Source organism: Mytilus californianus, unplaced genomic scaffold, assembly GCF_021869535.1.
Source record: "Mytilus californianus isolate M0D057914Y unplaced genomic scaffold, xbMytCali1.0.p SCAF_8, whole genome shotgun sequence".
Taxonomy (NCBI): domain Eukaryota; kingdom Metazoa; phylum Mollusca; class Bivalvia; order Mytilida; family Mytilidae; genus Mytilus; species Mytilus californianus.
The window spans coordinates 104,664,505-104,689,715 of NW_026262734.1; the positions used below are offsets into that span (position 1 = coordinate 104,664,505).

Consider the following 25,211-nt stretch of genomic DNA (forward strand, 5'->3'; position numbering starts at 1 on the left):
CAATGGATCTATTAGAGAGCTTCTCACTGGACATTTTTTTTTATTCTTTACCCATAAATTAGATAATTGTGCGCGTTTATATTAATTTCAAAACATGGACAAAAGTAAGAAACATACACTGTTGAATATTTCTTTCTACCAAATGTTTTTATCATGATTTCTTTGGGTATTTTGTACAGTAACAAAAACAATTGGATTCAGTAAGTATGTTTGAAAAGTTAGATATAATAACTGACAATAAGACATTTCACCGCCAAAATTAAAGGGGTTATATTTTTACTTGCAACTTATCTATGTAACTCTAAAATTTACAAAACTGATTTATTTGACTGGAAATCAAACAAAAAAATAAGATGAATTGGAGAAAATATAGAAGGCTAGCTATCTGCTATACGATTTGTGGTTTGCAGCTAGTCATTCTAAATATGTTTAAAAGGATAAAAAAAAATGTTGCTACAATTTATAGTCATTTTCCCGTATATATTGGTAATGTTGCTTTTTAGCTCACCTGGCCTAAAAGCGCCAAGTGAGCTTTTCTCATCACTTGGCGTCTGTCGTCGTCGTCCGTCGTCGTTAACTTTTACAAAACTCTTCTCCTCTGAAACTACTTGGCCAATGTTAACCAAACTTGGCCACAATCATCATTGGGGTATCTAGTTTATAAAATGTGTCCGATGACTCCGCTTGCCAACCAAGATTGCTGAAATAGCTAAAAATAGAACATAGGGGTAAAATGCAGTTTTTGGCTTATATCACTGAAACTAAAGCATTTAGAGCAAATCTGACATGAGGTAAAAATGTTAATCAGGTTGAGATATATCCGCCCGTTGTTGGGTTGCTGCCCCTGAATTAGTTATTTTAAGGAAATTTTGCTGTTTTCGGTTATTTTTTTTAATATCATTACAGTTAGAAATAAACAGTAAACTGCAATAATGATCAGCCAAGTATGATCTACAAATAAGTCAACATGACCAAAATTGTCAATTGACGCCTAAAAGAGTTATTGCATTTTATAGTAAATTTTTTACCATTGTTCGTAAATTTTTGTAACCTTTTTACAAAAATCTTCTCCTCTGAAACAACTAAGACAAATTTAACCAAACATAATCATAATCATCATAAATCATAAGGGTATCTAGTTTTAAAATTGTGTCCGATAGCCCTGTCATACAACCAACATGACCGCCATGGCTAAACATAGAACATAGGGGTTTGCTATAGAAGTCTAAGGGAAAATTGTAAAAATAAAACATTTTTCAAATGGTCACAACTTGAAAACTAATTTGAATAATGATAAGGGGTCTTCAGTAACTATTGTAAGACTAAAATGGGATGACCTACTTTTAATTTAACTACTAGGCCAAATTAAACCAAACTTGGCCTCAATCATTATTAGGGTATCTTATACTATCAATTATGATTTTAACCTTATTTTACATGATTTCGAAAACAGCAGTAGATTCAGGTGAGCGACACCATTGGGCTCTTGGGATCCTCTAGTTATACATTCATTCATTTTCTCCTTTACACGGTATACATTTTACAATAGCACATGATTCCTACGTTTTGTTTAACTAACTAATATTCACATTGCCGTTAAAAACAATGAGCATTGTTGTTTGTTGTAAGAGTATTGATAAAATGCTATCACATATAGTAGGATAAAAGAAACCTTTCACCCTCAAACATTTATTAAAAATTTTATCATATCTATCTTTTGCGAGGATTTCAAGCATGGCAGTATAATCCTCCACACTCCTCCTTTTTCTCTCTCATTTTTTCTTGCGTCTCACTCAAAAATATGATTGTTATCTAGATCTAGATATGAGACGACTCTGGGACAGAAATTTCTTGTCGGATAACCTAGCTTTCTCCAAGGCTAACCAAACCAAGTACGTTGTCTGGAATTGAGCCAACCTAGATATTAGTTCTGCAATTATTTACATAAGATATGGATATTTTTTTCTGACTTCATTGACCATCTTTTACACGTTTTTACGAGTATTTTGCTAGTGTTATTTAGTCAATATGTGTCCGATTTCACAGTATGCTTAAAATTCGATTATAAATAACAAAACAATATATACCAGCAACAATGCATTCATAGTGATCATTATTCTTTAAAGTTAAATCATATTGAATTTTCCATGATAGACTAGATATTATCTGTGTCAAACGATTTGAATAATTCAATTGTGTCTATTATTTAGAATCTAATTAACAAAATACAGTAACCTCTATTGTTCTAACAATAAACCTGTTGGCAACAAGTAATCAAAATATTAGATATATTATTGTAAATGATGCAACACAATTGTACTATTACAGCATCTTTATAAAAAAACTCAAGATGGTGGAAATTTTTTTCATTACTTTGTCTATTCTATTTTTATTTTTAATGTAACATTTTCAGTCCATAGTTCTACAATAAACAATACAGTTCATATATCTCATTATGTGAATATAATGAATAGAGATTAACGATAAGTACAAGACTTCGACCTGTTTCCGAATACGAAAATTAATACGATAGTTAAAGTTTCGGGCATTTCTCAAAGAAATGAAAACCTTTTTTTTTTGTGAATTCATATTTATTTTCAAGGGTATCAGTTTTCATGGATTCATTATTAAAAATGATGGATGGAAGATTAACATCTAGTGGTAAGTTAAATACATATTCTTGACGGGGGCATGTTCATTTGATATGAACCATGATTTGAACTAGGCCAACATGCTGAGCCGGAATTGTAAGTTTGTTTTTATTAGTCCCATTGAGCTCTTACGTCATATGACGATTTCCCCTGATTTTTAGCTTTTCCTCAAAAATTGCTTTCAAATTTGAAAATTTACTAAATTTTTTACATTGGACGCCAATATATCTTGATTGGTGAGTAAACACTTAAACAAGGCTACTGTTGGTACTGATTGGAAAGAAATGTACAGATCTTGTAGACTTTCTTCTTTAAAAAATATGGTTGTACATTTCTAAAATCCGATCTGTAATCAAATCTGCAAAAAAACACAATTGTACTTTATGAAGTGTTTGTGTAATACATATAGTATTTTTATTCAAATCTATATAAAAACGCTTGGGATCTAGCTTACATGACTATGGAAAGCCGCAGTGAACCGCCCGATTATTTTTATTTTTCCCATAAGAAATGCATTAAAAATAATTATTCGGCGGCCTTCAAATTCCCGCCCGCAGATTATTAAAATTCCCGCAAGCTTTTGGTTTAGAGGATTCCCGCCCGAAATTTTTTTTCGTTGGGAGAATTTAATAAAATCTTCAAAATTGGCGACCCGCCTCAAGCTTTTGGTTTAGAGGATTCCCGCCCGATTATTTTTGATTAGCTAGAAATAATCTTTCGGCCTTAGGATTCCCGCCCGATTATTTTTGATTGGCTAGAAATAATGTTTCGGCCTGTGTAAAAAAAGCGGGTTTTGTGTAGAAATAATGTTTCGGCCTTGTGTAAAAAAATCTGCGGCCGCCGCAAAACGAATCGAGAAATAATAATCTGCGGGCGGCAATAATAATAATTTGCGGGCGGGAATGATAATAATCTGCGGGGGGGGGGGGGGGGGGGGGGGATTGATAATAATCTTCGGGCGGCAATTTGAAAGCCACAGTGAACCCCCCGATTATTATTATTTTCATATTGAAAGCCACAGTGAACCCCCCGATTATTATTATTTTTCCCTTAGAAATTCATGGATACAAATAAACCTTCGGCTTTTAGAAAATCACGACCCGCCGATTATTATCAATTATAAAATCTTCGGCTTTTAAAAATAAAGACCCCGCCGATAATTTTCAATAATAAAATCTTCGGCTTTTAAAAATTACGAACCGCCGATTATTTTTATAAAATCAAAAACAAAAAATAATCTGGGGGACAATCTGCGGGTCCCGCCGATTATTATTATTATAACATCCAAACCAAAAATAATCTGCTGAACCCGCCGATTATTGAAAATGTTTTTGATAAAATCTGAACCAAAATCAATCGTCGTGGAATAGCCTAGTCAATTTAGCTCCCTGACAATTACTGAATTATCCGCTCCAGACTAAGAGTAGGCACATATAGAATATGCGCGTCGGATACAGTGCAGGCGATTTGGTGTCACGTTATCTCAGTAGCATGTGTTCGAATCCCGGCGAGGGAAGAAAAAAAATTTTGCGAAAGCAAATTTACAGATCTAACATTGTTGGGCTGATGTTTAGACGATTTGTATATACAGAATGTACACAGCCATGTATCACCATCACTGCTGGTTATCCGATGGATAAATCTGTTGTAGAGTTGTCACTGGTTTAGACGTACTTATAGATATAATTATTTCTGTGACTGTATCTTGCATTAATTAGTATGATCCTTTACAATAGATATTTCAGCTGATCTGTAACAATTCCATCTTCATGCCTTATATATCATGTACTGTATTACGATGCTAGATTAAATATAATTATTTTAACAAAACGCATTTGACTAACAGGTCGAACAACAAATGTTCTTAAACCCTGCTGACTGCCATTGGCGATTGCCAAATAAACGGATCACCGATGTAATAAATGGATCTTAATTAAAAGGTGCAAAGGTTTTTGTACACCATATCCGGAATTCGACAATTAATGTCTCTTCAGTAATGTTAGGAATCGAAACGGTATTTGGAAAGCCATACAATTTACCTCAATTTAGGATAGACTCATGAATTTTGAGGAGTCAAAATAGGATGAACGGATCATATAAACCCGAAGGCAAGTATAATACAAGCCCAAACGAAAAAATATAAATAAGTCTAAATTGAAAACAACGTTCAAACCTATGATTGCGTTGGATAAAAACCGCAGTTTTTATACGTGTGCATGCAAAACAAATTTCTTGTTAGAGGGGTAAAAATACAGCACAAACAACATTTTCCAAAAGACCAAAAAAGTGAAAAAGTATATTTTAACAAAACGCATTTGACTAACAGGTCGAACAACAAATGTTCTTACACCCTGCTGACTGCCGTTGGCGATTGCCAAATAAATGGATCACCGATGTAATAAATGGATCTTTATTAAAAATTTAATACTAAACAGAAAACAATAAACTTGCGGAAAAGACGATATACCGCAAACAAAAGGTGCAATGGGTTTTGTACAACATATCCGGATTTCGACAATTAATGTCTCTTCAGTGATGTTAGGAATCGAAACGGTATTTGGAAAGCCATACAATTTACCTCAATTTAGGATAGACTCTTGAATTTTGAGGAGTCAAAATAGGATGAACGGATCATATAAACCCGAAGGCAATATACATATATATATGTGTATAACAGTTCCTAAATTGATGAAATACAATAGATAGATACACAAAATAGGTCTGTCTGGGTCGTTACGACTTGGTCGAATATGGTTCAGACTAGGTCGAGCATAGTTCAGATTTGGTCGAGAATGGTTAAGACTATGTTGAGTATGGTTCAGACTCGTATAAAATGGTTAAGTACTGGTCAAGTAAAGGTCGAGTACAAGTTCAGACTGTTTAGTATGGTTCAGACTACAATCGAGTAATACCAAGTAAATTTCAGACCAATTCAGACTGGTCGAGAAAAAATCAGAACAGTCGAGTACAGATATAGGCCATTTCAGACTTTTACTGGTTTGTAGTGAATGTAAGATCAACAAAAAAGTGATTATTTGTCATGAATTCTATTCTAGTCCACAATGTTGGAGATGCACATAGACCTAGGCTCTAGTTTACTATTGGTGTTGTTTGTACACTTTTTCGGCTTATATAATGCCGAAAAAATATAACAGAGTGTGGTAGAACATATGCATAATAAAAGGGTTGTCCTGTGATTAAAAGCAAATTTTCTTTACGTTTACAAGAAAGTTACATTTCCAGCTCCTTCAAAATTAATGTTTTCTTAATTACCAAGATTATCATTTAAAGTTATATAAAACGAGTTTCTTGTAATTGTAATGGTTTCAAAATTATTAAACCATTGCATGCATATATACTAAACTATATGCACGTTTTTATACGACCGCAACATTTTTTGCTTTCGTATTATGTTATGGCAATGTCTGCGTCGGCGGCCGAAGGCATTTTGGTTCGCCGACAATAACTTGAGTATATATGTATGGTTCTCTATGAATTTTTAGTACAAGGTTCCATACTTCAAAAGGAAGGTTGGGATTGATTTTGTTTAGTAATAAGGGGCCAAAAAGGGGCCAACAAAAACAATTATTTTTCTGGTTCACAGACAATAATTCGAGTATAAGTCTATGAATCTCTATGAAATTTTATCACAAGGTTCCATACTTCAAAAGGAAGGTTGGGATTGATTTTGGGGGTTATGGCCCAAACCGTTTGAGAATTAGGGGCCGAAAAAGGGCAAAAAGACTAGGATTTTCTGGTTTCTGGACAATAACTTGTCTGTGAGTATAAGTTATGGATTGGTATTTTATTGTGCCACAAGGTGTTATACCATTAAATAAAGTTTTGGATTGATTTTAGGAGTTACATGTTTGTCCCTAACGGTTTAGTTAAAAGGGAACAAAAAACAGGGGCCTGTTTTTCAAATTGGTCAACATTAAGGTCCAAAGGGTTCAAAATTAAGCTTTGTTTGATTTAAAAAAAGCAATTGGAATGTTGGTGTTCTTTGATATGCTGAATCTGAGCTTGTATTTAGATTTTTGATTTTGGGCACTGTATTCAAGTTGGTCCGAATTGAGGTCCAAAATTAAACTTTGTTTTATTTCATCCAAAATTGAATTATTGGTGTTCTTTGATATGCCCAATCTAACAGTATTTTAGATTTTTGATTTTGGGCCCGGTTTTCAAAGTTGGTCTAAATTGGGGTCCAAAATTAAACTTTGTTTAATTTCATCAAAAATTGAATGATTCGTGTTCTTTGATGGCCCCCGCGCATGGGGCATAGAAATACCGGCCATCCGTCCGTCCGTCTGTGCGTTCGTCCGTCTGGTCTTGTTAGCGCTCTCACGTGTATAATTCTCGCCAGATTTTTATGAAAAACTTATACCATAGGTTTATGTATTCAGCAACATCTTGGACGACTTCGAAAATCAGTCCCGATCAATTATTTTTAAAAGAGTTATGCCCCTTGGAAACATCAATTATATTGAAAATTGCATCGTTAGAGCTTCCATTTGTACAATCTTGCAAGATATTTATGTAACTTATATCATAGGTTTATATTATCAATGTCTTGGACGAGGTCGAATTTCAGTGCCGATCAATTATTTTTAAAAGAGATATGCCTCTTGGAAACATTAATTATACTGAAAATTGCATCGTTAGCGCTCTCGTGTGTACAATTCTTGTCAGAATATAATGAAACTTATACCATAGGTTTAAATAAGCAATGTCTTGGCAGAGTTCGAAAATCAGTGCCGATCAATAATTTTTTAAAGGGTTATGCCCCTTGGAAATATTAATTGTATGGAAAATTGCCTCATGACCATTCTAATGTGTTAAATTCTTGCCAGATTTTTATGAAATATATATTATATGTTTATATCATCAATGTATCTGACAAGATCAAATATCAGTGCTGATCAGTTATTTTTAAAAGAGTTATGCCCCTTGAATACATTAATTATATGGAAAATTGCAATGTAAGCGCTCTCATGTGTTCAATTCTTGCCAGAATTTTATGAAACCTACATCATAGGTTTATATAAGCAATGTCTTGGACGAATTCGAATTTCAGTGCTGCTCAATTTTTTTTAAAAGAGTTATGCCCCTATTGGAAACATTAATTATATCGAAAATTGCATCGTTAGCGTTCTCACGTGTACAATTTTTGCCAGATTTTTATCAAACATATATCATAGGTTTATATCAGCTATGTCTTGGAAAATCAGTGCCGATCAATTTTTTTTAAAAGCGTTATGCCCCTTGGAAACATTTATTATATTGAAAATTGCATCGTTAGCGCTCTCATGTGTACAATTCTTGTAAGAATTTTATGGAAATTACATCATAGGTTTATATCAGCAATGTCTTTGACGAGTTCGAAAATCAGTGCCAATCAATATTTTTTTCAAAGAGTTATGTCCCTTGGAAATGTTAATTATATGGAAAATTGCCTTATGAGCGCTCTAATGTGTACAATTCTTATCAGATGTTTATGAAATTTATATTATAGGTTTATATCTTCAATGTATTTGACGAGTTCAAAAATCAGTGCCGATCAATTATTTTTAAAGGAGTTATGTTCCTTGAAAATATTGATTATATGGAAAATTGCAATGTTAGCGCTCTCATGTGTTCAATTCTTGCCAAAGTTTTATGAAACTTATATCATAGGTTTATATCAGCAATTTCTTTGACACTTTCGAAAATAAGTTCTGATCAAATATTTTTAACGAGTTATGCCCCTTGGAAATATAGATTATAATGGAAATCACATTGCAATTGCTCTGAAGCCTTCATTTTCTCTTAAGATATTAATAAAAAAAAATTAAAGGTAAAAAAATTAGTTATTGCCCTTGTACATTGGATAGAAAAAAATATGTGCAACGCGGGGGACATTGGAACTCTGTTCTTTTATTGATTTTGGGTCTATTTTTCAAACTGTCCACATTAAGGTCCAAAGTAATTAAACTTAAACAAAAATGATTTCTTTGTGTTCTTTGATATGCTGAATCTAAGCATATGTTTAGATTTTTTGATTTTTGGGCCCAATTTGCAAGTTGGTCCATATTGCAGTCCATAGGGTCCAAAATCCAACTTTATTTGATTTCATCAAAAATTTAATTATCGGGGTTCTTTCATTTGCTGAATATAACCATGTATCTAGATTTTGGACATTGGACCATAAAAGGAATATGTCAAATTTCAATTTTTTATGTTCTAAGACCACATTCATTTTGTGTCAGAAACTTATGCTATATGTCAAATATTGAATCACAATATAAATTCAGAAATGTGTTGCACAATTGATAAAAATTGAAAGTAGAATCATAGTTCAATAAGTTAGTGGTATTTTTTTTTGCATAATTTTTTTCCCCCAAAAATTTTCCATTTTTACATTGATTATTTCTGATTTATATATAAAAGCAAGAAATACTGATATGGCAGGAGATACACACCAAACAAGGTGTGTAAATTATTAAATATAACAGATTAACTAAGTATTGTGCAATAGCAAGAAATCTTCAATTGAAAATAAATACAAATCTTTTAACCAATTTTAATGGATTAAATTAAGTCTTTAATTTTTGGGGGTTCCTACCTTGTATTACTATTTTGGATATTGGACCCCATTTTTAAATTGGTCTACATTGAGGTCCAAAGGGTCCAAAATTAAACTATGTTTGATTTCAGCAAAAACTGAATTACTGTGGCTCTATGATATGCTGAATCTTATTGTGCATTTAGATTTTTTATTTGGGCCCTGTTTTCAAATTAGTCCATATTAAGGTTTGAAGGGTTCAAAATTAAACTTTTGTTTGATTTCAACTAAAATTGAATTTTTGGTATTTTTTATATGCTGAATCTAACCATCTTGTTAGATTTTGGATATCAGACCATACTAGGTAAATTAAATGTTCCATTTCAAATTTTTAAGATCTTTGACCACATTTAGTTTGTGTCAGAAACCTATATTATGTCAACAATTTGATCACAATTCAAATTCAGACAGTATCAAGCATGAATATTGTGTCCAAACTCTCTGCGGTCGTATCAGGCTGCGCTCGGCGAAGCATTTTATTTAAAAAAAAATTTTGTAAATTTTTTGAAGAACTTTGTGGTAGATTTGTTTGTTATTCTGTATGAATTAATTTGCAGAATGATTTATATAAATTATTCTATTTATGAAGGAAACCCCTTTAAAGACTTAGCTAATTTTGTCCATCAATAAATAGATTAAATTCTTGATGTACTTGAATATGCTGAATCGTGTATTTAGGTTTTGGATATTGGACAATAATAAGTAAAAGTCCAATTTCAAAATTTTCAGTTCTTTGACCACATTCATTCTGTGTCAGAAACCTATTCTGGGTAAAATATTTAATCACAATCCAAATTAAGAGCTGTAGCAAGCTTGAATGTAGAGTCCATACTTGCCCCAACTGTTCAAGGTTTGACCTCTGCGGTCGTATCCAGCTGCGCTTACATTTATTACGAATCTATAACGTATCATCGACAAATAATATTTCGTTAAGTTATTGTTGATTTGTTAACCAAACTTATCCTTAACACTTGTTAAATGATTTGGTGTATTTAATTTGTTCTTTTAAGAATCAATTATTACTATTTACCTTCCAGTGCATGTTTGTTTACAATCTTTCATCATGGGTTTTCCCTCGCACTTGCACTGTGCAGTGCGGCCACTGAGAGGTCCTAAAGTTAAAGGTACTGCATACGGGAAAATATCGGCGAATTTGTGAACGGGAAGACAATAATTCAATGGCAGTATATTAATGAAGATTTTGATAAAATACAAGATAGTTCACGTACACTGTTTATAGTAAAACTTGGCCATTCAAGTATATAATACATATTCAACTTTTTTTTTAAATTATAAGTTTAATCTGACTTTAAAGTTACATGCAATTTATATATCTTAATTGTAATGGATTTACACTTACATTTCATAACTTATCAATACTAATTAATACTGATTTTTTACACTTCCAGTACAACATACTCTCAGACTGTCTCTAAAACAATCTTTTTTTTACCAAGACCAAAAACATTGTTTTTAATAGATGTATTTTTATCATTCTGCAATCAAGCTATTGAATGATTTACTATTCACGATAACAGGAAACATATGTCGTAAGGCTGAATAAATGGTAAGAAACATTGAGTCAATCATTTTTGTGACAATACTTTATAAGACAAATAAAATCTACTGATATTACTTCATATCTACAAAATGAAGACTTTCTTAAGTGTTGCTATTTTGAATGATTTTTATATGAATGTATGTTGTTGAATGTGTATAGCTTGCATGCATTGAGGTCATCAATAACACATATCTTTCAATTATTTTATTATTTTTATTATTATTTTAATTTGACTAACAACAACAAAAAAACAATCCAAGAGGATGTCATAAAAACATCAATTTAGATCGCAATGAACAAGTCAGTTGTAGTATTATCAGATACACGATGCGAAGTTTATTCGCTCAATTAAACCAATCCTTTTCTTCCATATTCAGTCCTATTTAGATTCAATAAGATCAAATATTCCGAAATCAAACTTTTTTTGTTTACAAATCCTTCAGGCCATTTAAATGACCTTATGTAAAGGTTTTGAGAAAATATGAGGACGGAAGAGTGTCTAGTTTATTATTTTAAATGTCAGATTATAAAAATCAATGAAATAAGTATTTTCGAAAAAAAAATCTATATTTACATGAAAACGAAAGTACAATGAAAACGAAAGTAAAATGAAAACGAAAGTAGATGGGTTTTTTTTTTTTTTACATCATTCATATTTAAGAAAACATTGAAGCAAGTAACATATAAATTCATGTATGTATTATTTGGTTTTTATAATGATATCAGTGCTCTTTTTTTTTTAGACAATAAGCAGGAAAATATATAATGGTGAATCAAAAATGTATATTTCAATTTTGCATTAAGGCATGTAATGTCACTTTCGTTTCAAACGATTGAATATTACTTGCCTAATAACCAGTTTGCAATAATGTCATACAGGACGAGAAACTGTTATTAAATGATACAAATTGAAGGTTCTGCAAGTTAGGTCGATTGGAATGAAGGGCGGATGACTTGGATTGCCACTGGGAATATGGGTATGTTGGATAGGGAACAGACCTTTAGTCTTGCAACAGGCCATCTACGAACCACTAAAAGAGTTGTTGCAAGGTTTCTTTATCATGCAGAGAGCGTCAACATAATGCATATAATTTAACGTCCATTATGGCCGGACGTGCCTGTGTTCTACTGCCAGAACGGGAGAACTCTCGGTGATCATATGTTTGTATATCCCGTCAACTCTTGGTTTCTTTTGATTTGATGACATCAGCTGTACTGACTACAGTTGACAGCTGTTTTTAGGTAGAACGTTGCACAATTGCAGTCGATTTTTTCAGAAATATTTCAATGTATTATTTTGAAAGTTTTACGAGTTCTGCGGTAGATTGAATTACATTAGGATATTTTTAAAAGTTAAAGATATGACGGTGGCAACTCTTAGAATGAAATATATCTTATCATTCGTTAAAAAGAAATTATCTATAATTATTTATAAAAGATATGTCTTCACAATTAAAAAAATCCCTTATCGATTTAATTATTTTACTTCTTAAAGTTTGCATTTCATAAACTTTCGTTTTTAATTTTAATTTTCCATTTCTCTGTTTACAGGCGGTTCTGTTTTATATATATTTATACGCCTTCAGCAGCAGTCGCTTCTTTGATCAGGAGGAAGAACTCTTTGATACAATAATATCAGTAAGTTATTTATATATGTCAGTGTATATAATTGTTACACATTTACAACTACATTTGTACATGTACATGAACATCTAAATTCCCCATATTAGATTGTTGTCGGTAAGATAAATTCGTTACACAATGTTCTAGTTCTCGCCCCATATGGAATTTATTGACCCTAGCACACTGTAAAACTAATGATATCAGTTAGTTACTTGTATATGGCAGTGTGTATAAACTTATTACACTATTACACTATTACAACTTTGATAGAATAGAGGTTCATAAATCATTGAATTTCAAATAGAAGAAATTGTCACAAATAATATTTCCACAGCATGGAAGAAATATTACAATATTTTCCTGTCGAAATAAAAGGTTAAGGACATTTGTTCAAACAAGAACAGTCGATATATCAAACGTTGTTTATAAAGTTACAAAGTGTCAAAAGGAACTTCTGTTATGATGAATAAATATAATTTTATTAGCATTTAATTGCTGAACAATTGAAAACTTTGTTCCCGATATTGCTTTCTTCATAACAATTGAACGAACATGTGATTTTTCTGTTTTGTAGTAATCTAATCAATATCAAAACTGTGTTAGAAAATTAATTTAAAAATGTTCACTGAAATCGAAAATGAAAATAGAAGTTCTAAAACAAAGGTTTTTATTTCATGATTATGATTGAAATAAAGTTATATTGATTTACACATGTACATATAAATGCATGACAGTTGTCGAAAAAATTCCATGGTATATAAATTGTGAAATTATTTATTGTGTCAATTCACATTTTTAGAACTTTTTCATATATTGATATAGCCGAAATAAATTCAGGAACATGTATTAATAACTGTGTCCGTTCATCGGTCATTCTATTCCAAATGCTCCCCGGGTGATAACTTGTGTTGATAGTAATCCTCACCCATTTTTATGCCCCCGTCGTAGCGGAGGGGGCATTAAGTTTTACCCTTGTCCGTCTGTACGTACGTACGTACGTCCCAAAATTGGTTTCCGTTCTCTAACTTTAGTTTGCCTCAATCAAATGTTATGAAACTTATACACAATGCTTATTACCACAAAACACAGATCAAGTTTGAATTTTGGTGGCGTCACTTTTACTGTTCTAGAGTTATACCCCTTTACAAATGGAAAAATTGCTAAATTTTTCGTTTCCGTTCTCTTTCTTAAGTTTGCCTCAACCAAATGTTATGAAACTTATACACAAAACTAACTACCACAATTTACAGATCAATTCGAATTTTGATGTCGTCACTTTTACTGTTCTAGTGTTGTGCTCTTTCCAAATAGAAAATTTGCTAAATTTTATTTTTTTTCTAAAAATATCAATCAAGTAACTATTAAAATTGGAGATATCTTCCTTTGTCGATGATTATAGTTGAATCAACTACACTCAATGCTTTATACAATGCAATGTTTAATTTTGACTTTGACTGATAAATTAAAGCAATTTTTACCCTTCAGTGCTTACATGCACTTTGATTAACTTATATATGTAAGCGGGGGTATCATCTGTGTGCCGTGGACACATTCCCCATTTATTCATTTATATATTAATATAGATATCCCTTATTATTTCTACAAATGAATATTCCTAAATGTATACTACGCAGTATTTTTATCCAAAAAAGCACGGAACAAATTTATGTTCACATTTTTTATATCTGAAATTGGCAGAATAGATTAGTTTGGAAATTCGTTATTCTTCAGATTGCATTTCTTACTGATTGTGAAAAGTGCCATGCGTGTGAGTGTATTTGTAATACTATATCATGTATATGTGTTGATGTCACAGTTTGTCAGATGTAATGGTAAGTAATCAATTTAAACTTTGCACCAAATTATTTTTATATATTCCTGGCAAGCAAATAAGATTATAAGAATATTTTATATGATGTAGACACAAACATTAACTGACACAATAAATAAAGAAAACGGTGGAGATATAACTGTAATCTAAAGGGGGAATTACAGAATTATATTTCTCCTTAATGAAATTTCTATTTCAAGAGAAGGCTGTACGGTCACCTATATGTAATTTTGTCTCTGGTGAAAGTTGCCTCACTGGCAATCATACCACATCTTCTTATTTTTATACTACGTTAACTGTAAAACAAAGCATAGATCTATTGATTGCTGCATAAATAACGCCTAGCAGCAATTAGTGTATGCATTTTCAGAACAAGTTATCAATTGATACAAAAGGAAGGTTCAGCAAGGTCGGACAACCAAGATGAAAGGCAAGCATTTATCTGCCTCTGAAAATCAGATTCTGTTGAATATATTTCGGAAATTCTGACCTACAAAAAGCCATGAATGGTCCCTCAAAAGGTTATTGCAATGATTCGTTAACAAAAGTGTTTAACATGCAGTAATATAGCGTGGAACCCTATCTACATGAGTCATGGGATTCAACGTTCCCTTTTTTACCAGACGTGGCTTCATATATTTATAATATCATTGCATGTATGTTTCATTATGATACGTTATTTTGTTTGGCTAACAGCAATCTCGCGTCCTTCTGAAATAAACATTTTCACAATGAAATTTAACATTCGTGATGACACGATGTCCAACAAAAAAGTGCACAGGTAACTTAACGAAAAACTTGATAGAAATCGTATTTTCATGACCTAGCTAAAAAATGTAATTATAAGTATTGCATGATTTTTTTTGTAATTTCATAGGGTTGTAAAAGCGTTGAACGTGCGCACATTTTTTGAATGAAGCGCTTCTGCTACTTCGGTCAACGCTTTGTATTTATTCTTTACTTTTGCCGGACAACAATTGATTAGATACAATCTTATTTACAAATTAATTGTTTGATTGATCGTAAGGCGTAAAGTAAGTACTTTTTTATGTGGTTGACGGAATCTTACATCAAAGTTAAAACAACTTCAACATATTTATTCAATCCGCAAATTCAAAAACCGACATAAAAAGATCATTATAGTCAACGATTTGATGTGAAGAAAGTCATTTTTACATAGTATTCACCAAAGTTTGCTCATTAAATTTCTACGAAATAAATAAGAGGGGAAAAAGGGGGGGGGGGGGGGGTAAGTCAATCCAGATTCCTTCAATTTATTGTATGAAATTCTTTTCTTGAGTTTTTTTTCACATTATAATATTTAATGAAGTGAATAATTTACATAATTCAGAAACCTCATAATATATATATATAAAACACCAACAACAACAAAATATCACAAAAAAAAAATAACTAAGACAGTCAATGTGTTCTATACTGAAGATTATTTGTTGATTTCATCACACGACCCCAAATATTTCCTGTTTTACAAACAAAGGAATAAAAGAGTATTATAACTTGTAGTAAAGTTTTAAGACATTCAAAATGAAGGTGGAAACAAAAAAGTCAAGGACCATATACTACTTTACTTAAGTCAACTGGTGCATATGCTTTGTTATGTAAGGATAAGTAAAGATTCTACAAATTCAGTTACAAATTAATATGCTGCTAAACTTCAAAATGTTTTAATTGCATACATTGTTTTGAAGTAGGAATCATAACCCTGTCCTTTCCTGCATACTGTTTCAAACATATGATAAGTATATTCTTAGATGCATGATTTGTTTTATTGGCTTTGAACTGGCTGTCAGAAACTGCGAGTACTCTCTTCTGAACTTAGTGTCTGTTTGTGGCTTGGCTGTACATGTACCCGGCCACGTCCACAGGACTTTCCCAAGTCAGGAGCCTGTAATTCAGTGGTTGTCGTTTGTTTGCTGTGTTACATATTTGTTTTTCGTTCATTGTTTTTTTACTTAAATTAGGCCGTCAGTTTTCTCTTTTGAATTGTTTTACATTTGTCATTTTGGGGCCTTACATTGTATATAGCTGACTATGCGGTATAATCTTTTGCTCATTGTTGAAATTCGAACGGTGACCTTTAGTTGTAAATTTCTGTGTCATTTAGTCTCTTGTGAATAGTAGTCTCATTGGCAATCATACCACCTCTTCATTTTTACATAAAAAAAAAAACAAATAATGGATAAACACAGTCTAAACAATCTTTCGAACAAATAAGCTCGGAACAACCTTTTAACTACAAAATTCATGATTCTCATTTAATCTTAAAGAGTCTAGGTGGGATTTATGAAAAAGAGAATATTAGACCAAATCTACAGCAAAAAAGGACCCAAAACATAAAAAATATATAGAAAAAAGGCAAAACATATATAGAACAGAGAACAATAGGGAGCTAAAATATACAGAATAGAAAATTATAGCCAAAATAGAAATAAGTAAAGCTTTCATAAAAAAGTACAAAAACAAAGGATAACGATCCAGACCCTTATAATACGCAATTCCTGAAATTAATCTATGTATGTGTCAATTGCTGTTTCAGTGTTTTGGACTTTGGACACACACCCTGCAACTTTTGGACAGAATATTCGATTAACATGCAATACAGGAGACAACTTAATAAAATCTAAGGACTGTCCAGTTCGTCAGTGGTCAGGTGGACCTCAACATAAAGGACTTGTTTACAATGGGTTCTCATCTGACAACCATAAATATGAAGAATATTTAAATTCACAACCAAATAAGTTTTCATTAATTATAAAGAATTTAACAGAATCAGATGTAGATGCTAGTTACACCTGTGCATGCGGCTTTAATACATTCACAAAGACGTTGATGCTGGAAGGCAATTTATTTTATTGTAAGTATTATAGAGTTTTATCTTTTTAAATATGTATCATTGTAATAGAATATAATAGGTCGGTAGATTACAAGCTGGTGAGTAATTTTAGGCAAATTAGTTCGTGCATAAAAGGGAAAATTGCAATGATATATTTGCTGTAGCACATTATATCATAAAAGACCAACCAATTACAAGTCATATTAAGATAAAGATGATCGAATGGACAGATGGATGCTCTTATCCCTAAATGGGTTGTGTGATAACTACATTCAGTAGCTTCAAAGTATAATCCATACACTATTTGTTCAATTGTTTGTTGTACAAACATTGAACAAAACCAAAAACAATAACAAACGGGTTATTAAAAATAAGTTTGAAATGAACAACAAATTACAGATCTTGCTTAACTGTTAGCACCCATTGTAATTTAAATATTTTTTTTGTTACATAAGAGTTAAAAAAAATGCTTCATATATATGTCTGCTGTCTGACCTGAACACATTGTTAAATTCACAAACCAACAATACATGGAAATCTTTATCCTAAACGAGACTGAACGTGAAAGTTTAAAATGATTTTTAAATATAGAGTACTTTCAACACCAAGACATATAGGAAAAACAGAGTTTGAAAAATGGAATATCAAATACGCCGTAGAAAACTTAAACGCAAACCGTCCCTCTAATCAAATAGCAATTTATCCTGGTAGGTGTAAAGGGTGGGCAGTTCATTCCTCGAGTTTCTGTTATGTTTCTGATAATAAATAATTAAGTTAACATCCATGATAATTTTTAGTTGCGGACAAGAGATCATGATTGTAGCAAGAACTAACTGAACATATTATTTATCATATGAACACTGATAAATAGTATTGGTAGAATAGAAACGTCCGCCAATATAATTTAACTGTACCGTATAAATGCCATGTTGTCAGCAACCCTCTATTCAGGAAGCTCTGATAGGAAAATACAAGCCATGGGACGTCCAATAATAACATATACTTTAACTAATTTTTCATCCGAGTATATATAACAATTTATTCTATCTTCAGATCCTCCAACTGGCATTTATGCCTTATTTACTGTTGCCAATCGCAAGTTGCGAATACGTCTAGAGATTGACAAAGTGTATCCCGTACCAAACTGTTCCCTTCTGATAGGAGCAAGTAGAAAAAACGTAATTATTTACCTATTGTACATCCATATATAATGAGGCATTTATTCAATATTGATAACAAGAAAGAAACAACCCTTACAAATCAATTAATGACCAATGACACCCTGTCGAACGACAAAAGAAATATGACGAAACAATACATTATACTTAAGAGTCATAAACAGTAAGTCGAAGAAAAACATCTCGAAGACAATCAGCTTACAGAACATGACATCAAATTTAGATTAAGCAAAAAAAAAAAAAGTAAAACAACAGATCGAAAGAACTAAGTTCTCAAAAGGGATATCAGTTCTTGTGCCGCTATCGACACCCGCCTTGTTTCTCATGATCAAATACGTTTGCTTGAATGTGAACTCAGGTGGTATGAACGATGAAAGTGTATGCAATTTTTATTACTTTATTGATACTTGTTTTTTTACCCATTTAAAATGTATCGGTCATATTTATTGAGATATTATATAAAGGCTAATTGGTCGATACATAGAAATGAGCAGGTGCTATAGGTGCCAGTCAGACAACTCTCCATCCAAGTCACAATGTGTAAAAAGTACGGCCTTTAACACGGAGCATTGGCTCACACCGACCAGCAAGCTTTAACGGGCTCCAAAATGACTAGTGTAACACAATTCAAACAGGAAACGTAACGATCTAATCTGTATAATGGAACGAGAAACGAGAAACACTTATGAACACATGTTTTTAGCAGTAGTAGAACCAGAAACAGTTCTTCACATGAGTTTGCAAATTTTCTATTATTCCATAAAAAAATCTTGTTATCTTATTATTTCGCTGATTTTTTTCCTTTATCTATGGAAATGATATGCCATTGATATATAACATGTACTTAAACTTAAAAAATAAAAACGACATTTTATAAAATTCAAGCGACCGAGGCGTTTCTTACGTGTATTAAACTCATTAGTTTGTATTTGTTCAATTTTTGATCAATGATTAATGTATTGTTTGAACGAAATATAAATATCATTATATGCAAGACATACACAAAATGTAAAGTGGTTATCTAGTACTAAACATATAAATAACACAATCAACAAAAACATGTTTAAATTCAATGGTACTATTTTCCGATTCTATATATTTCCTTTTATTTTAGAACAGTCTTATTTCAAGGACAATAGAAAAAACGTATAACAGACACGTAGTTTACAGCGTCAAGTACCTGTATAAAACAGATTATACATTTGAAAATATGGACTGTGATAAGCTTCCAATGATAAATTGTTCATTTGGTGAAGTGGCAGAACCGGTGGTTTTTAAGGGAAACGGGACTTATAAATGTTCAGGTATGTTGTTTATTCTGAATATTATCGAAAAATTAAGAAAGAAAAAAAAAACAATTTAAATTGTAGACAACAAACCTGAATATCGTCAACTTTCTCATCTTTGAATAAAGTTATGAGTTTTCTATTTTTTATTTCTTCAGTACTTTTGTTATCGCAACATTTTGATACAATATTTGGGATATGATATCGTATTGAGTTTTTACACTTTTTCTTTGCAACCGAACTCTTTCAATATAGAAGTTATTTCCCGTATGCTGTATTTTCGTGTTATCGCTTCTATGAAAAACCGTAAAACATATTGCTTATTAAAATAAATTTGTCTCCAAAATATTCGTTTCGCCCTCTAAATATCTATTAAATTTATATCGAAGTGATCCAGTTATAAAAAACGAGTTATTTCCTTTTTTGTTTTTCGATATAAATGATAAATGATTCCTTATAAAATATAAGTCCTAAAGACCTAGAGTATGTTGATATGCGGTAACTGGTCCATAGGCGAGACACTGAGGCAAAGGTCATGTTTTACGTTTGAACATTGAAAAAGAAGGACAGTCAAACTCATAGATTGAAAATAAACTGACAACGCCATGGCTAAAAATAAAAAAACAAACAGACAAATAATAGTACAGAAGACACAACATAGAAAACTAAAGACTAAGCAACACGAACCCCACCAAAAACTGGGGGTGATCTCAGGTGCTCCGGAAGGGTAAGCAGATCCTGCTCCATATGTGGCACCCGTCGTGTTGCTTATGTTATTACAATCCGGTAAATAGTCTAATTAGGTAGGTCACATTCGTGAAAAGGGAAGGGTATTGTAGTTACGACATAAGGAACATATCCGATATCATCTGTGAAACGGTTATTCCATAATGGTCAACCAACTCGTGATGGCGTCCGTAAAATTTACGAAGGGATGATTTCAACTTCTCTATTTGGAACTCTTGGTTTAATGGCTTCCTCGTGAGCAGCAATCCTCTATCAAGGAAATCATGATAGAAAATACAAGCCCGGGAATATCGTATCAATTGGGAGATATATACTCCGTATGTTGATTGTTATGAGTAACATTAAAAGTTATTGACATAAGTTTGGCAATATATAAAAAATAAGCTGAGTGGAAGGAAGTCTTCTTGTAACAGTCTAGTTGTCTTTAGATTCGAAATATAAGACCTTACATCTAGAAAATTGGGTCTAGGCCAAATACAAATTATAAGTGTGACATTTTGACCTTTAATTGCTTGTAATCCTCAATTCAAGATAACTGAAAGACAGAAAATAGACAGAAATGTAACTTAATGTTGTAAACATTAAAGCAAAGATTTTATAAATCCGTTTAAACCAATCAGTTAACGTTAATATAAGTTATTTTCCTTTTGATACTTTAATTTATGTTTTATTGTTTATAACTTCATACTAATACATGATAAAACCTCACATGTTTGTTTCTTCGTTAGGTTTTTAAAAAAAGACACATAATTTTATATGACATTGAAAAGGGTTCAACGGAAGTAATCAAATGTAAATCGAAACTCATAATTTTTGCACTTATTTCAAACAGACGTTTCTAGGAGCTAGTACTGTATATTTTAGTGGAATCGGCACAAGTCAACCAATCATACGACACAAGTGCAAAATTATCTCCCTTGTTTCGTGCAATGGTGTATAACATGAGGGTTCCCAAATTGCATCTATTTTGACATTTTCTTCGCCTACGTTTATTTATGATCCAGACAAAAGTCTCCATTATGTGTTTATTTTATAGATGTATCATTACTTACTATATAATTACATCAATTTGAATTTTGAAATCCATATTGAATCATAGAAAAATCAACCTCGAAACGACCCATGAGTCTTTAATGAGGAGTACACAAAATGCATCCATGATAACATTCATATCCATAAAAACGAATAAAAGATGTTTTGTTTTATTTCTTCAAACATTTAGAACAATTTAACATACGTAAAATTTAAAATTGAAATGGGGAATGTGTCAAAGAGACAACAAACCGACCAAAAAGCAGACAACAGCCGAAAGCCACCAACGGGTCTTCAACACCCAGAGACAGGCTTCAGCTGGCCCCTAAACAAAAAATGTGTACTAGCTTAGTGAAAATGGACGTCAAACTAAACTCCGAAACCTATAATGAACTAAAATTAAAAAAAATACAAAACTAATAAAGACCAGAGGCTCCTGACTTGCGACAGGCACAAAAATGCAGCGGGGTTAAACATGTTTTGTGAAATCTTTACCCTCCCCATATACTTCTAACCAATGTAGAATAAACAAACACAGCAATTCACAAAGTAAAACTCAGTTTTGAATAAGTCCGAGTCCGATGTCAGAATAGGTAACAGAAGAAACTAAGCAAAATGACAATATGCTACAAACATTAACAAAAGGCTACTAGCAGTTACTTACATGCCATTGAGTGAATCATTATTAATTCCAAAATATACCATCTTTAATGACCTGACAACAGTATCGTAACTATATCCTTTCTGAATAAGTCTGTTTAAAGGTTAAGTCTATGTTGTTTTTTTTTTCATTTTTTAGAACTTGATGCTTGTAACATATTATATTTGCACATTTTTAGAATATGACTTTTGTTGACGTAGCATGGTGGCGTTTCCGTAGAATTATTTTTTCCAGTACAAACTTCATATGTTGATATGTACTTTGAACGTTTTGTGTATATCAAAATATAATTACATATGATGAAACGTGTATAATGTCAAGTCATAGAAATACAAATTATTTAGTCTCAAAGAAACCTTGTAAGATTTCCACTGCTATTTGTGTTGAATAGGTGCAATTTTGGTACTGTTACGTTAGAAACTATATGATTTGAAATCAGTGTATAATACGTCCTCACATCAAAACGATAGTTACTTTTTTTATCTGGATAGAGCGAATTGTCTCTCTAGTTTCAAGTAAAAGTGCATATACATTAATTTGTCTTGAAAAATTGTGATAAAAGTTATCATTTGCCACAGGAATGACTTTCTTAAAATAGAGTAGTAAATCATCTTCCCTTTTTCAGTAAGATATAACATAAAACCTAAATATTTTTTAACTAATCAATCAGAGTTAGCTGATTGTTTGCCTTATCTCTTAGTCTAGTTCATCAACAACTAATACATATTTGAAATAAGTGTAAGCTAAGCTTTCAAATTCGCTTTAATTCTTTCTCTTAATGTTTACTGCTATTTTTTAAACTGCAATTTACTATTTTTATGAGACGCATGCAAATCTGGTGTAACCGCTACACATTGTATCTGTTCCAGGTCAGAACATCTTAACCATTCAGTACAAATGCTGATCCGGTATGATTGTTAAAGAGTTAGTTTTACGTAGGGTCAAAGGTGAAGGAGCTACTACAATGTTCAGATCACCGTACGGCCTTCAACAATGAGAAAAACACATACTGAACCCCAGCAAGTTACAATAGGCCCGAGATAACGAAATTGAAACTATTGATTTAATCATTGTTAACGGTAATGAAATTAAATAAATAATATAACGACAGACGACAAACAACGACAACCAGTTAAATTCAGACTTCTGGGTTTTGTTGACGACATCAGGGATGATGCATTGCTTTTTGTTTTCCTTGGACATGCAGGTGTAATAATTTTGAGTAGGAAAAAAATTAAACATAAATCAGAAATGTAATTTGTGATTCATATATTTCCAGTGTTTGCTGAAGACTCGATTTTTTTATTTGATTCGAACACATCCGTCTGTTCAGATAATTATATGGTCACTCATGTTATTGATCTCCATTATATACAGGTGACAAAAGCAAGACAAAGGTCTCGGATAATATACCGTATGCCTTTAGTAATGACGTTCAAACTAAGGAAGCAGCTTCAGTGACAGTTGGAATCATTGTTATCGTATCTGCATTTTTGGCTATTTTGATATTCATTATAGTTCTTTTTTTAAGTAAGTTTACTAGATTAAATCATTAATGGTTTATATGAATATATATTCTAATAAAAGGCACTGCGGAATTAACATTTTGCCGGATGGAAACACCGTACATTGATCGGTTAGGAACAGGTATTGCTGGTTAAAGAAGGCCTGTGTAGTATTCGCTCGATTCGTTGGTTTACTTCTTTTTTCGACCTGTTGAAAATCTTTGTACTACATATGCTTTGAAGGAAAACGCAGTTACTTCAACATATTAATTTGCATTCATTCAGTTTCTGGAAAATGTTGCTGAAAAGGGAACTGCAGTTTAAATAATCCGCACATCCGAAATAACGAACTTTTGCAAAACCCGACGAGTGCGATTGGACAACGATGTCTACTCGCTGTATACTTGAAGAGCGTGTAAAAAAGTCCGTGCGTATTCTATATTCTACTTTTTTTTCAAAGTTGTACAATTGAACGAAGTACTGTTATACAAAAATAAGTAGGTATGGTGTAGTGGTTTAGTTGATATTTTTTCTCGTAAGAATCTTAAATAAAATATAATTGCCTTTTTATATGCTAAAATTGAGAATGGAAATGTGGAATGTGTCAAAGAGACCACAATTCGAATAACGGGCAGACAACAGTCGAAGGCCATCAATGGGTCTTCAATACAGCGAGAAAATCCTGCACCGGGAGGTGGACTCCAGCTGGCCTCTAAACAAAATGTGTACTAGCTCAGTGAAAATGTTACTTCACATATATTTACATAGTGTAAATGAACGATAAGATTTTAAAGTTATACATACTTGTGCTTCAACAAATGAAAACTGTTCTTTTAAAAAACAAATGTTTATATTTATGTGTTGTCTACAATAGTTAGATGTTTAAAAAGTAGAGTTAATATCGCGAAAATAAACACATAAGGACAATTTTCATTTGACAATATCTGAAAATGCCGAGTGTACAAATGCAATTCGCATAGTTAGTTATAGTTAAGTAACGTTTAAGCTTTAAAGTCGGAAATTGTATTCTTTAGTTTTACTTTGTATGATTGTAGATCGGAAATCCATACGAAGAAGATGCTTAAACAACCATCAAGATTCGAGTGAAAATGTCACAAATGACAATCTAATTCCTGAAGCAAATATTGTTTTAAATGTTTCACAAACTTGATATCATAAAAAAGACATATAATTGTCTAAACAAAATTAAAACAAAATGATTATTTTTTGCGTTGCCATGATGGCCATTGCAATCTGAAATTGCAAGGTTTGGAATTTGGAATGTCTGCAAAAAAATAAAATAGTTACATAAAAAAATCAAGAGAGCAAATTATTTTGTCCTTTAGTGTACTCTTTTAGTATTGACGAAAGCTCATTTGAATTACACAAAACGGAAAGGCATAAATGAATAAACCTTTCGGCATATACAATAAAACCTTATATTTGACACTTTTTGAACACGCCATTCCGGTGGTCTTCTGATAGCATTGTCGTCTTGCATGTGATAGTAGTGACTATGAACATGTATCAAAATATAACAATTGTATTAAACTATCCCAAACTTAGGCTTAAGACTGATACCACCCTTAACTGACTTATATGTGTAAAGTAGGGTTCGTGTCGCTTAATCACGTGTGTTATCCGTATGCGTTAACGAACAGGGGTTCACGTTTTTCCTATG

The 25,211-nt window shown here is 32.0% G+C and overlaps 1 protein-coding gene across 3 annotated transcripts; it reads left to right on the forward strand.

Moving 5' to 3' along the window:
* Positions 1–2,177: 2,177 nt before the first annotated feature.
* LOC127712671 (uncharacterized) lies at positions 2,178–24,753 on the forward strand. Of its 3 annotated transcripts, none has more exons than XM_052219260.1 (8): positions 2,178–2,661; positions 12,365–12,451; positions 14,168–14,268; positions 16,825–17,142; positions 18,175–18,299; positions 19,414–19,603; positions 23,403–23,555; positions 24,586–24,753. In XM_052219260.1, the coding sequence occupies exons 3-8, from the start codon at positions 14,199–14,201 to the stop codon at positions 24,699–24,701; spliced, it is 972 nt and encodes a 323-aa protein (XP_052075220.1). In that variant the 5' UTR covers positions 2,178–2,661; positions 12,365–12,451; positions 14,168–14,198; the 3' UTR covers positions 24,702–24,753. The 3 variants fall into 3 exon arrangements, with proteins under 3 accessions (XP_052075220.1, XP_052075218.1, XP_052075221.1); XM_052219258.1 differs by lacking the exon at positions 2,178–2,661 and adding an exon at positions 10,360–11,506; XM_052219261.1 differs by lacking the exons at positions 2,178–2,661; positions 14,168–14,268 and adding an exon at positions 10,360–11,506.
* The last annotated feature ends 458 nt before the right edge of the window (positions 24,754–25,211 follow it).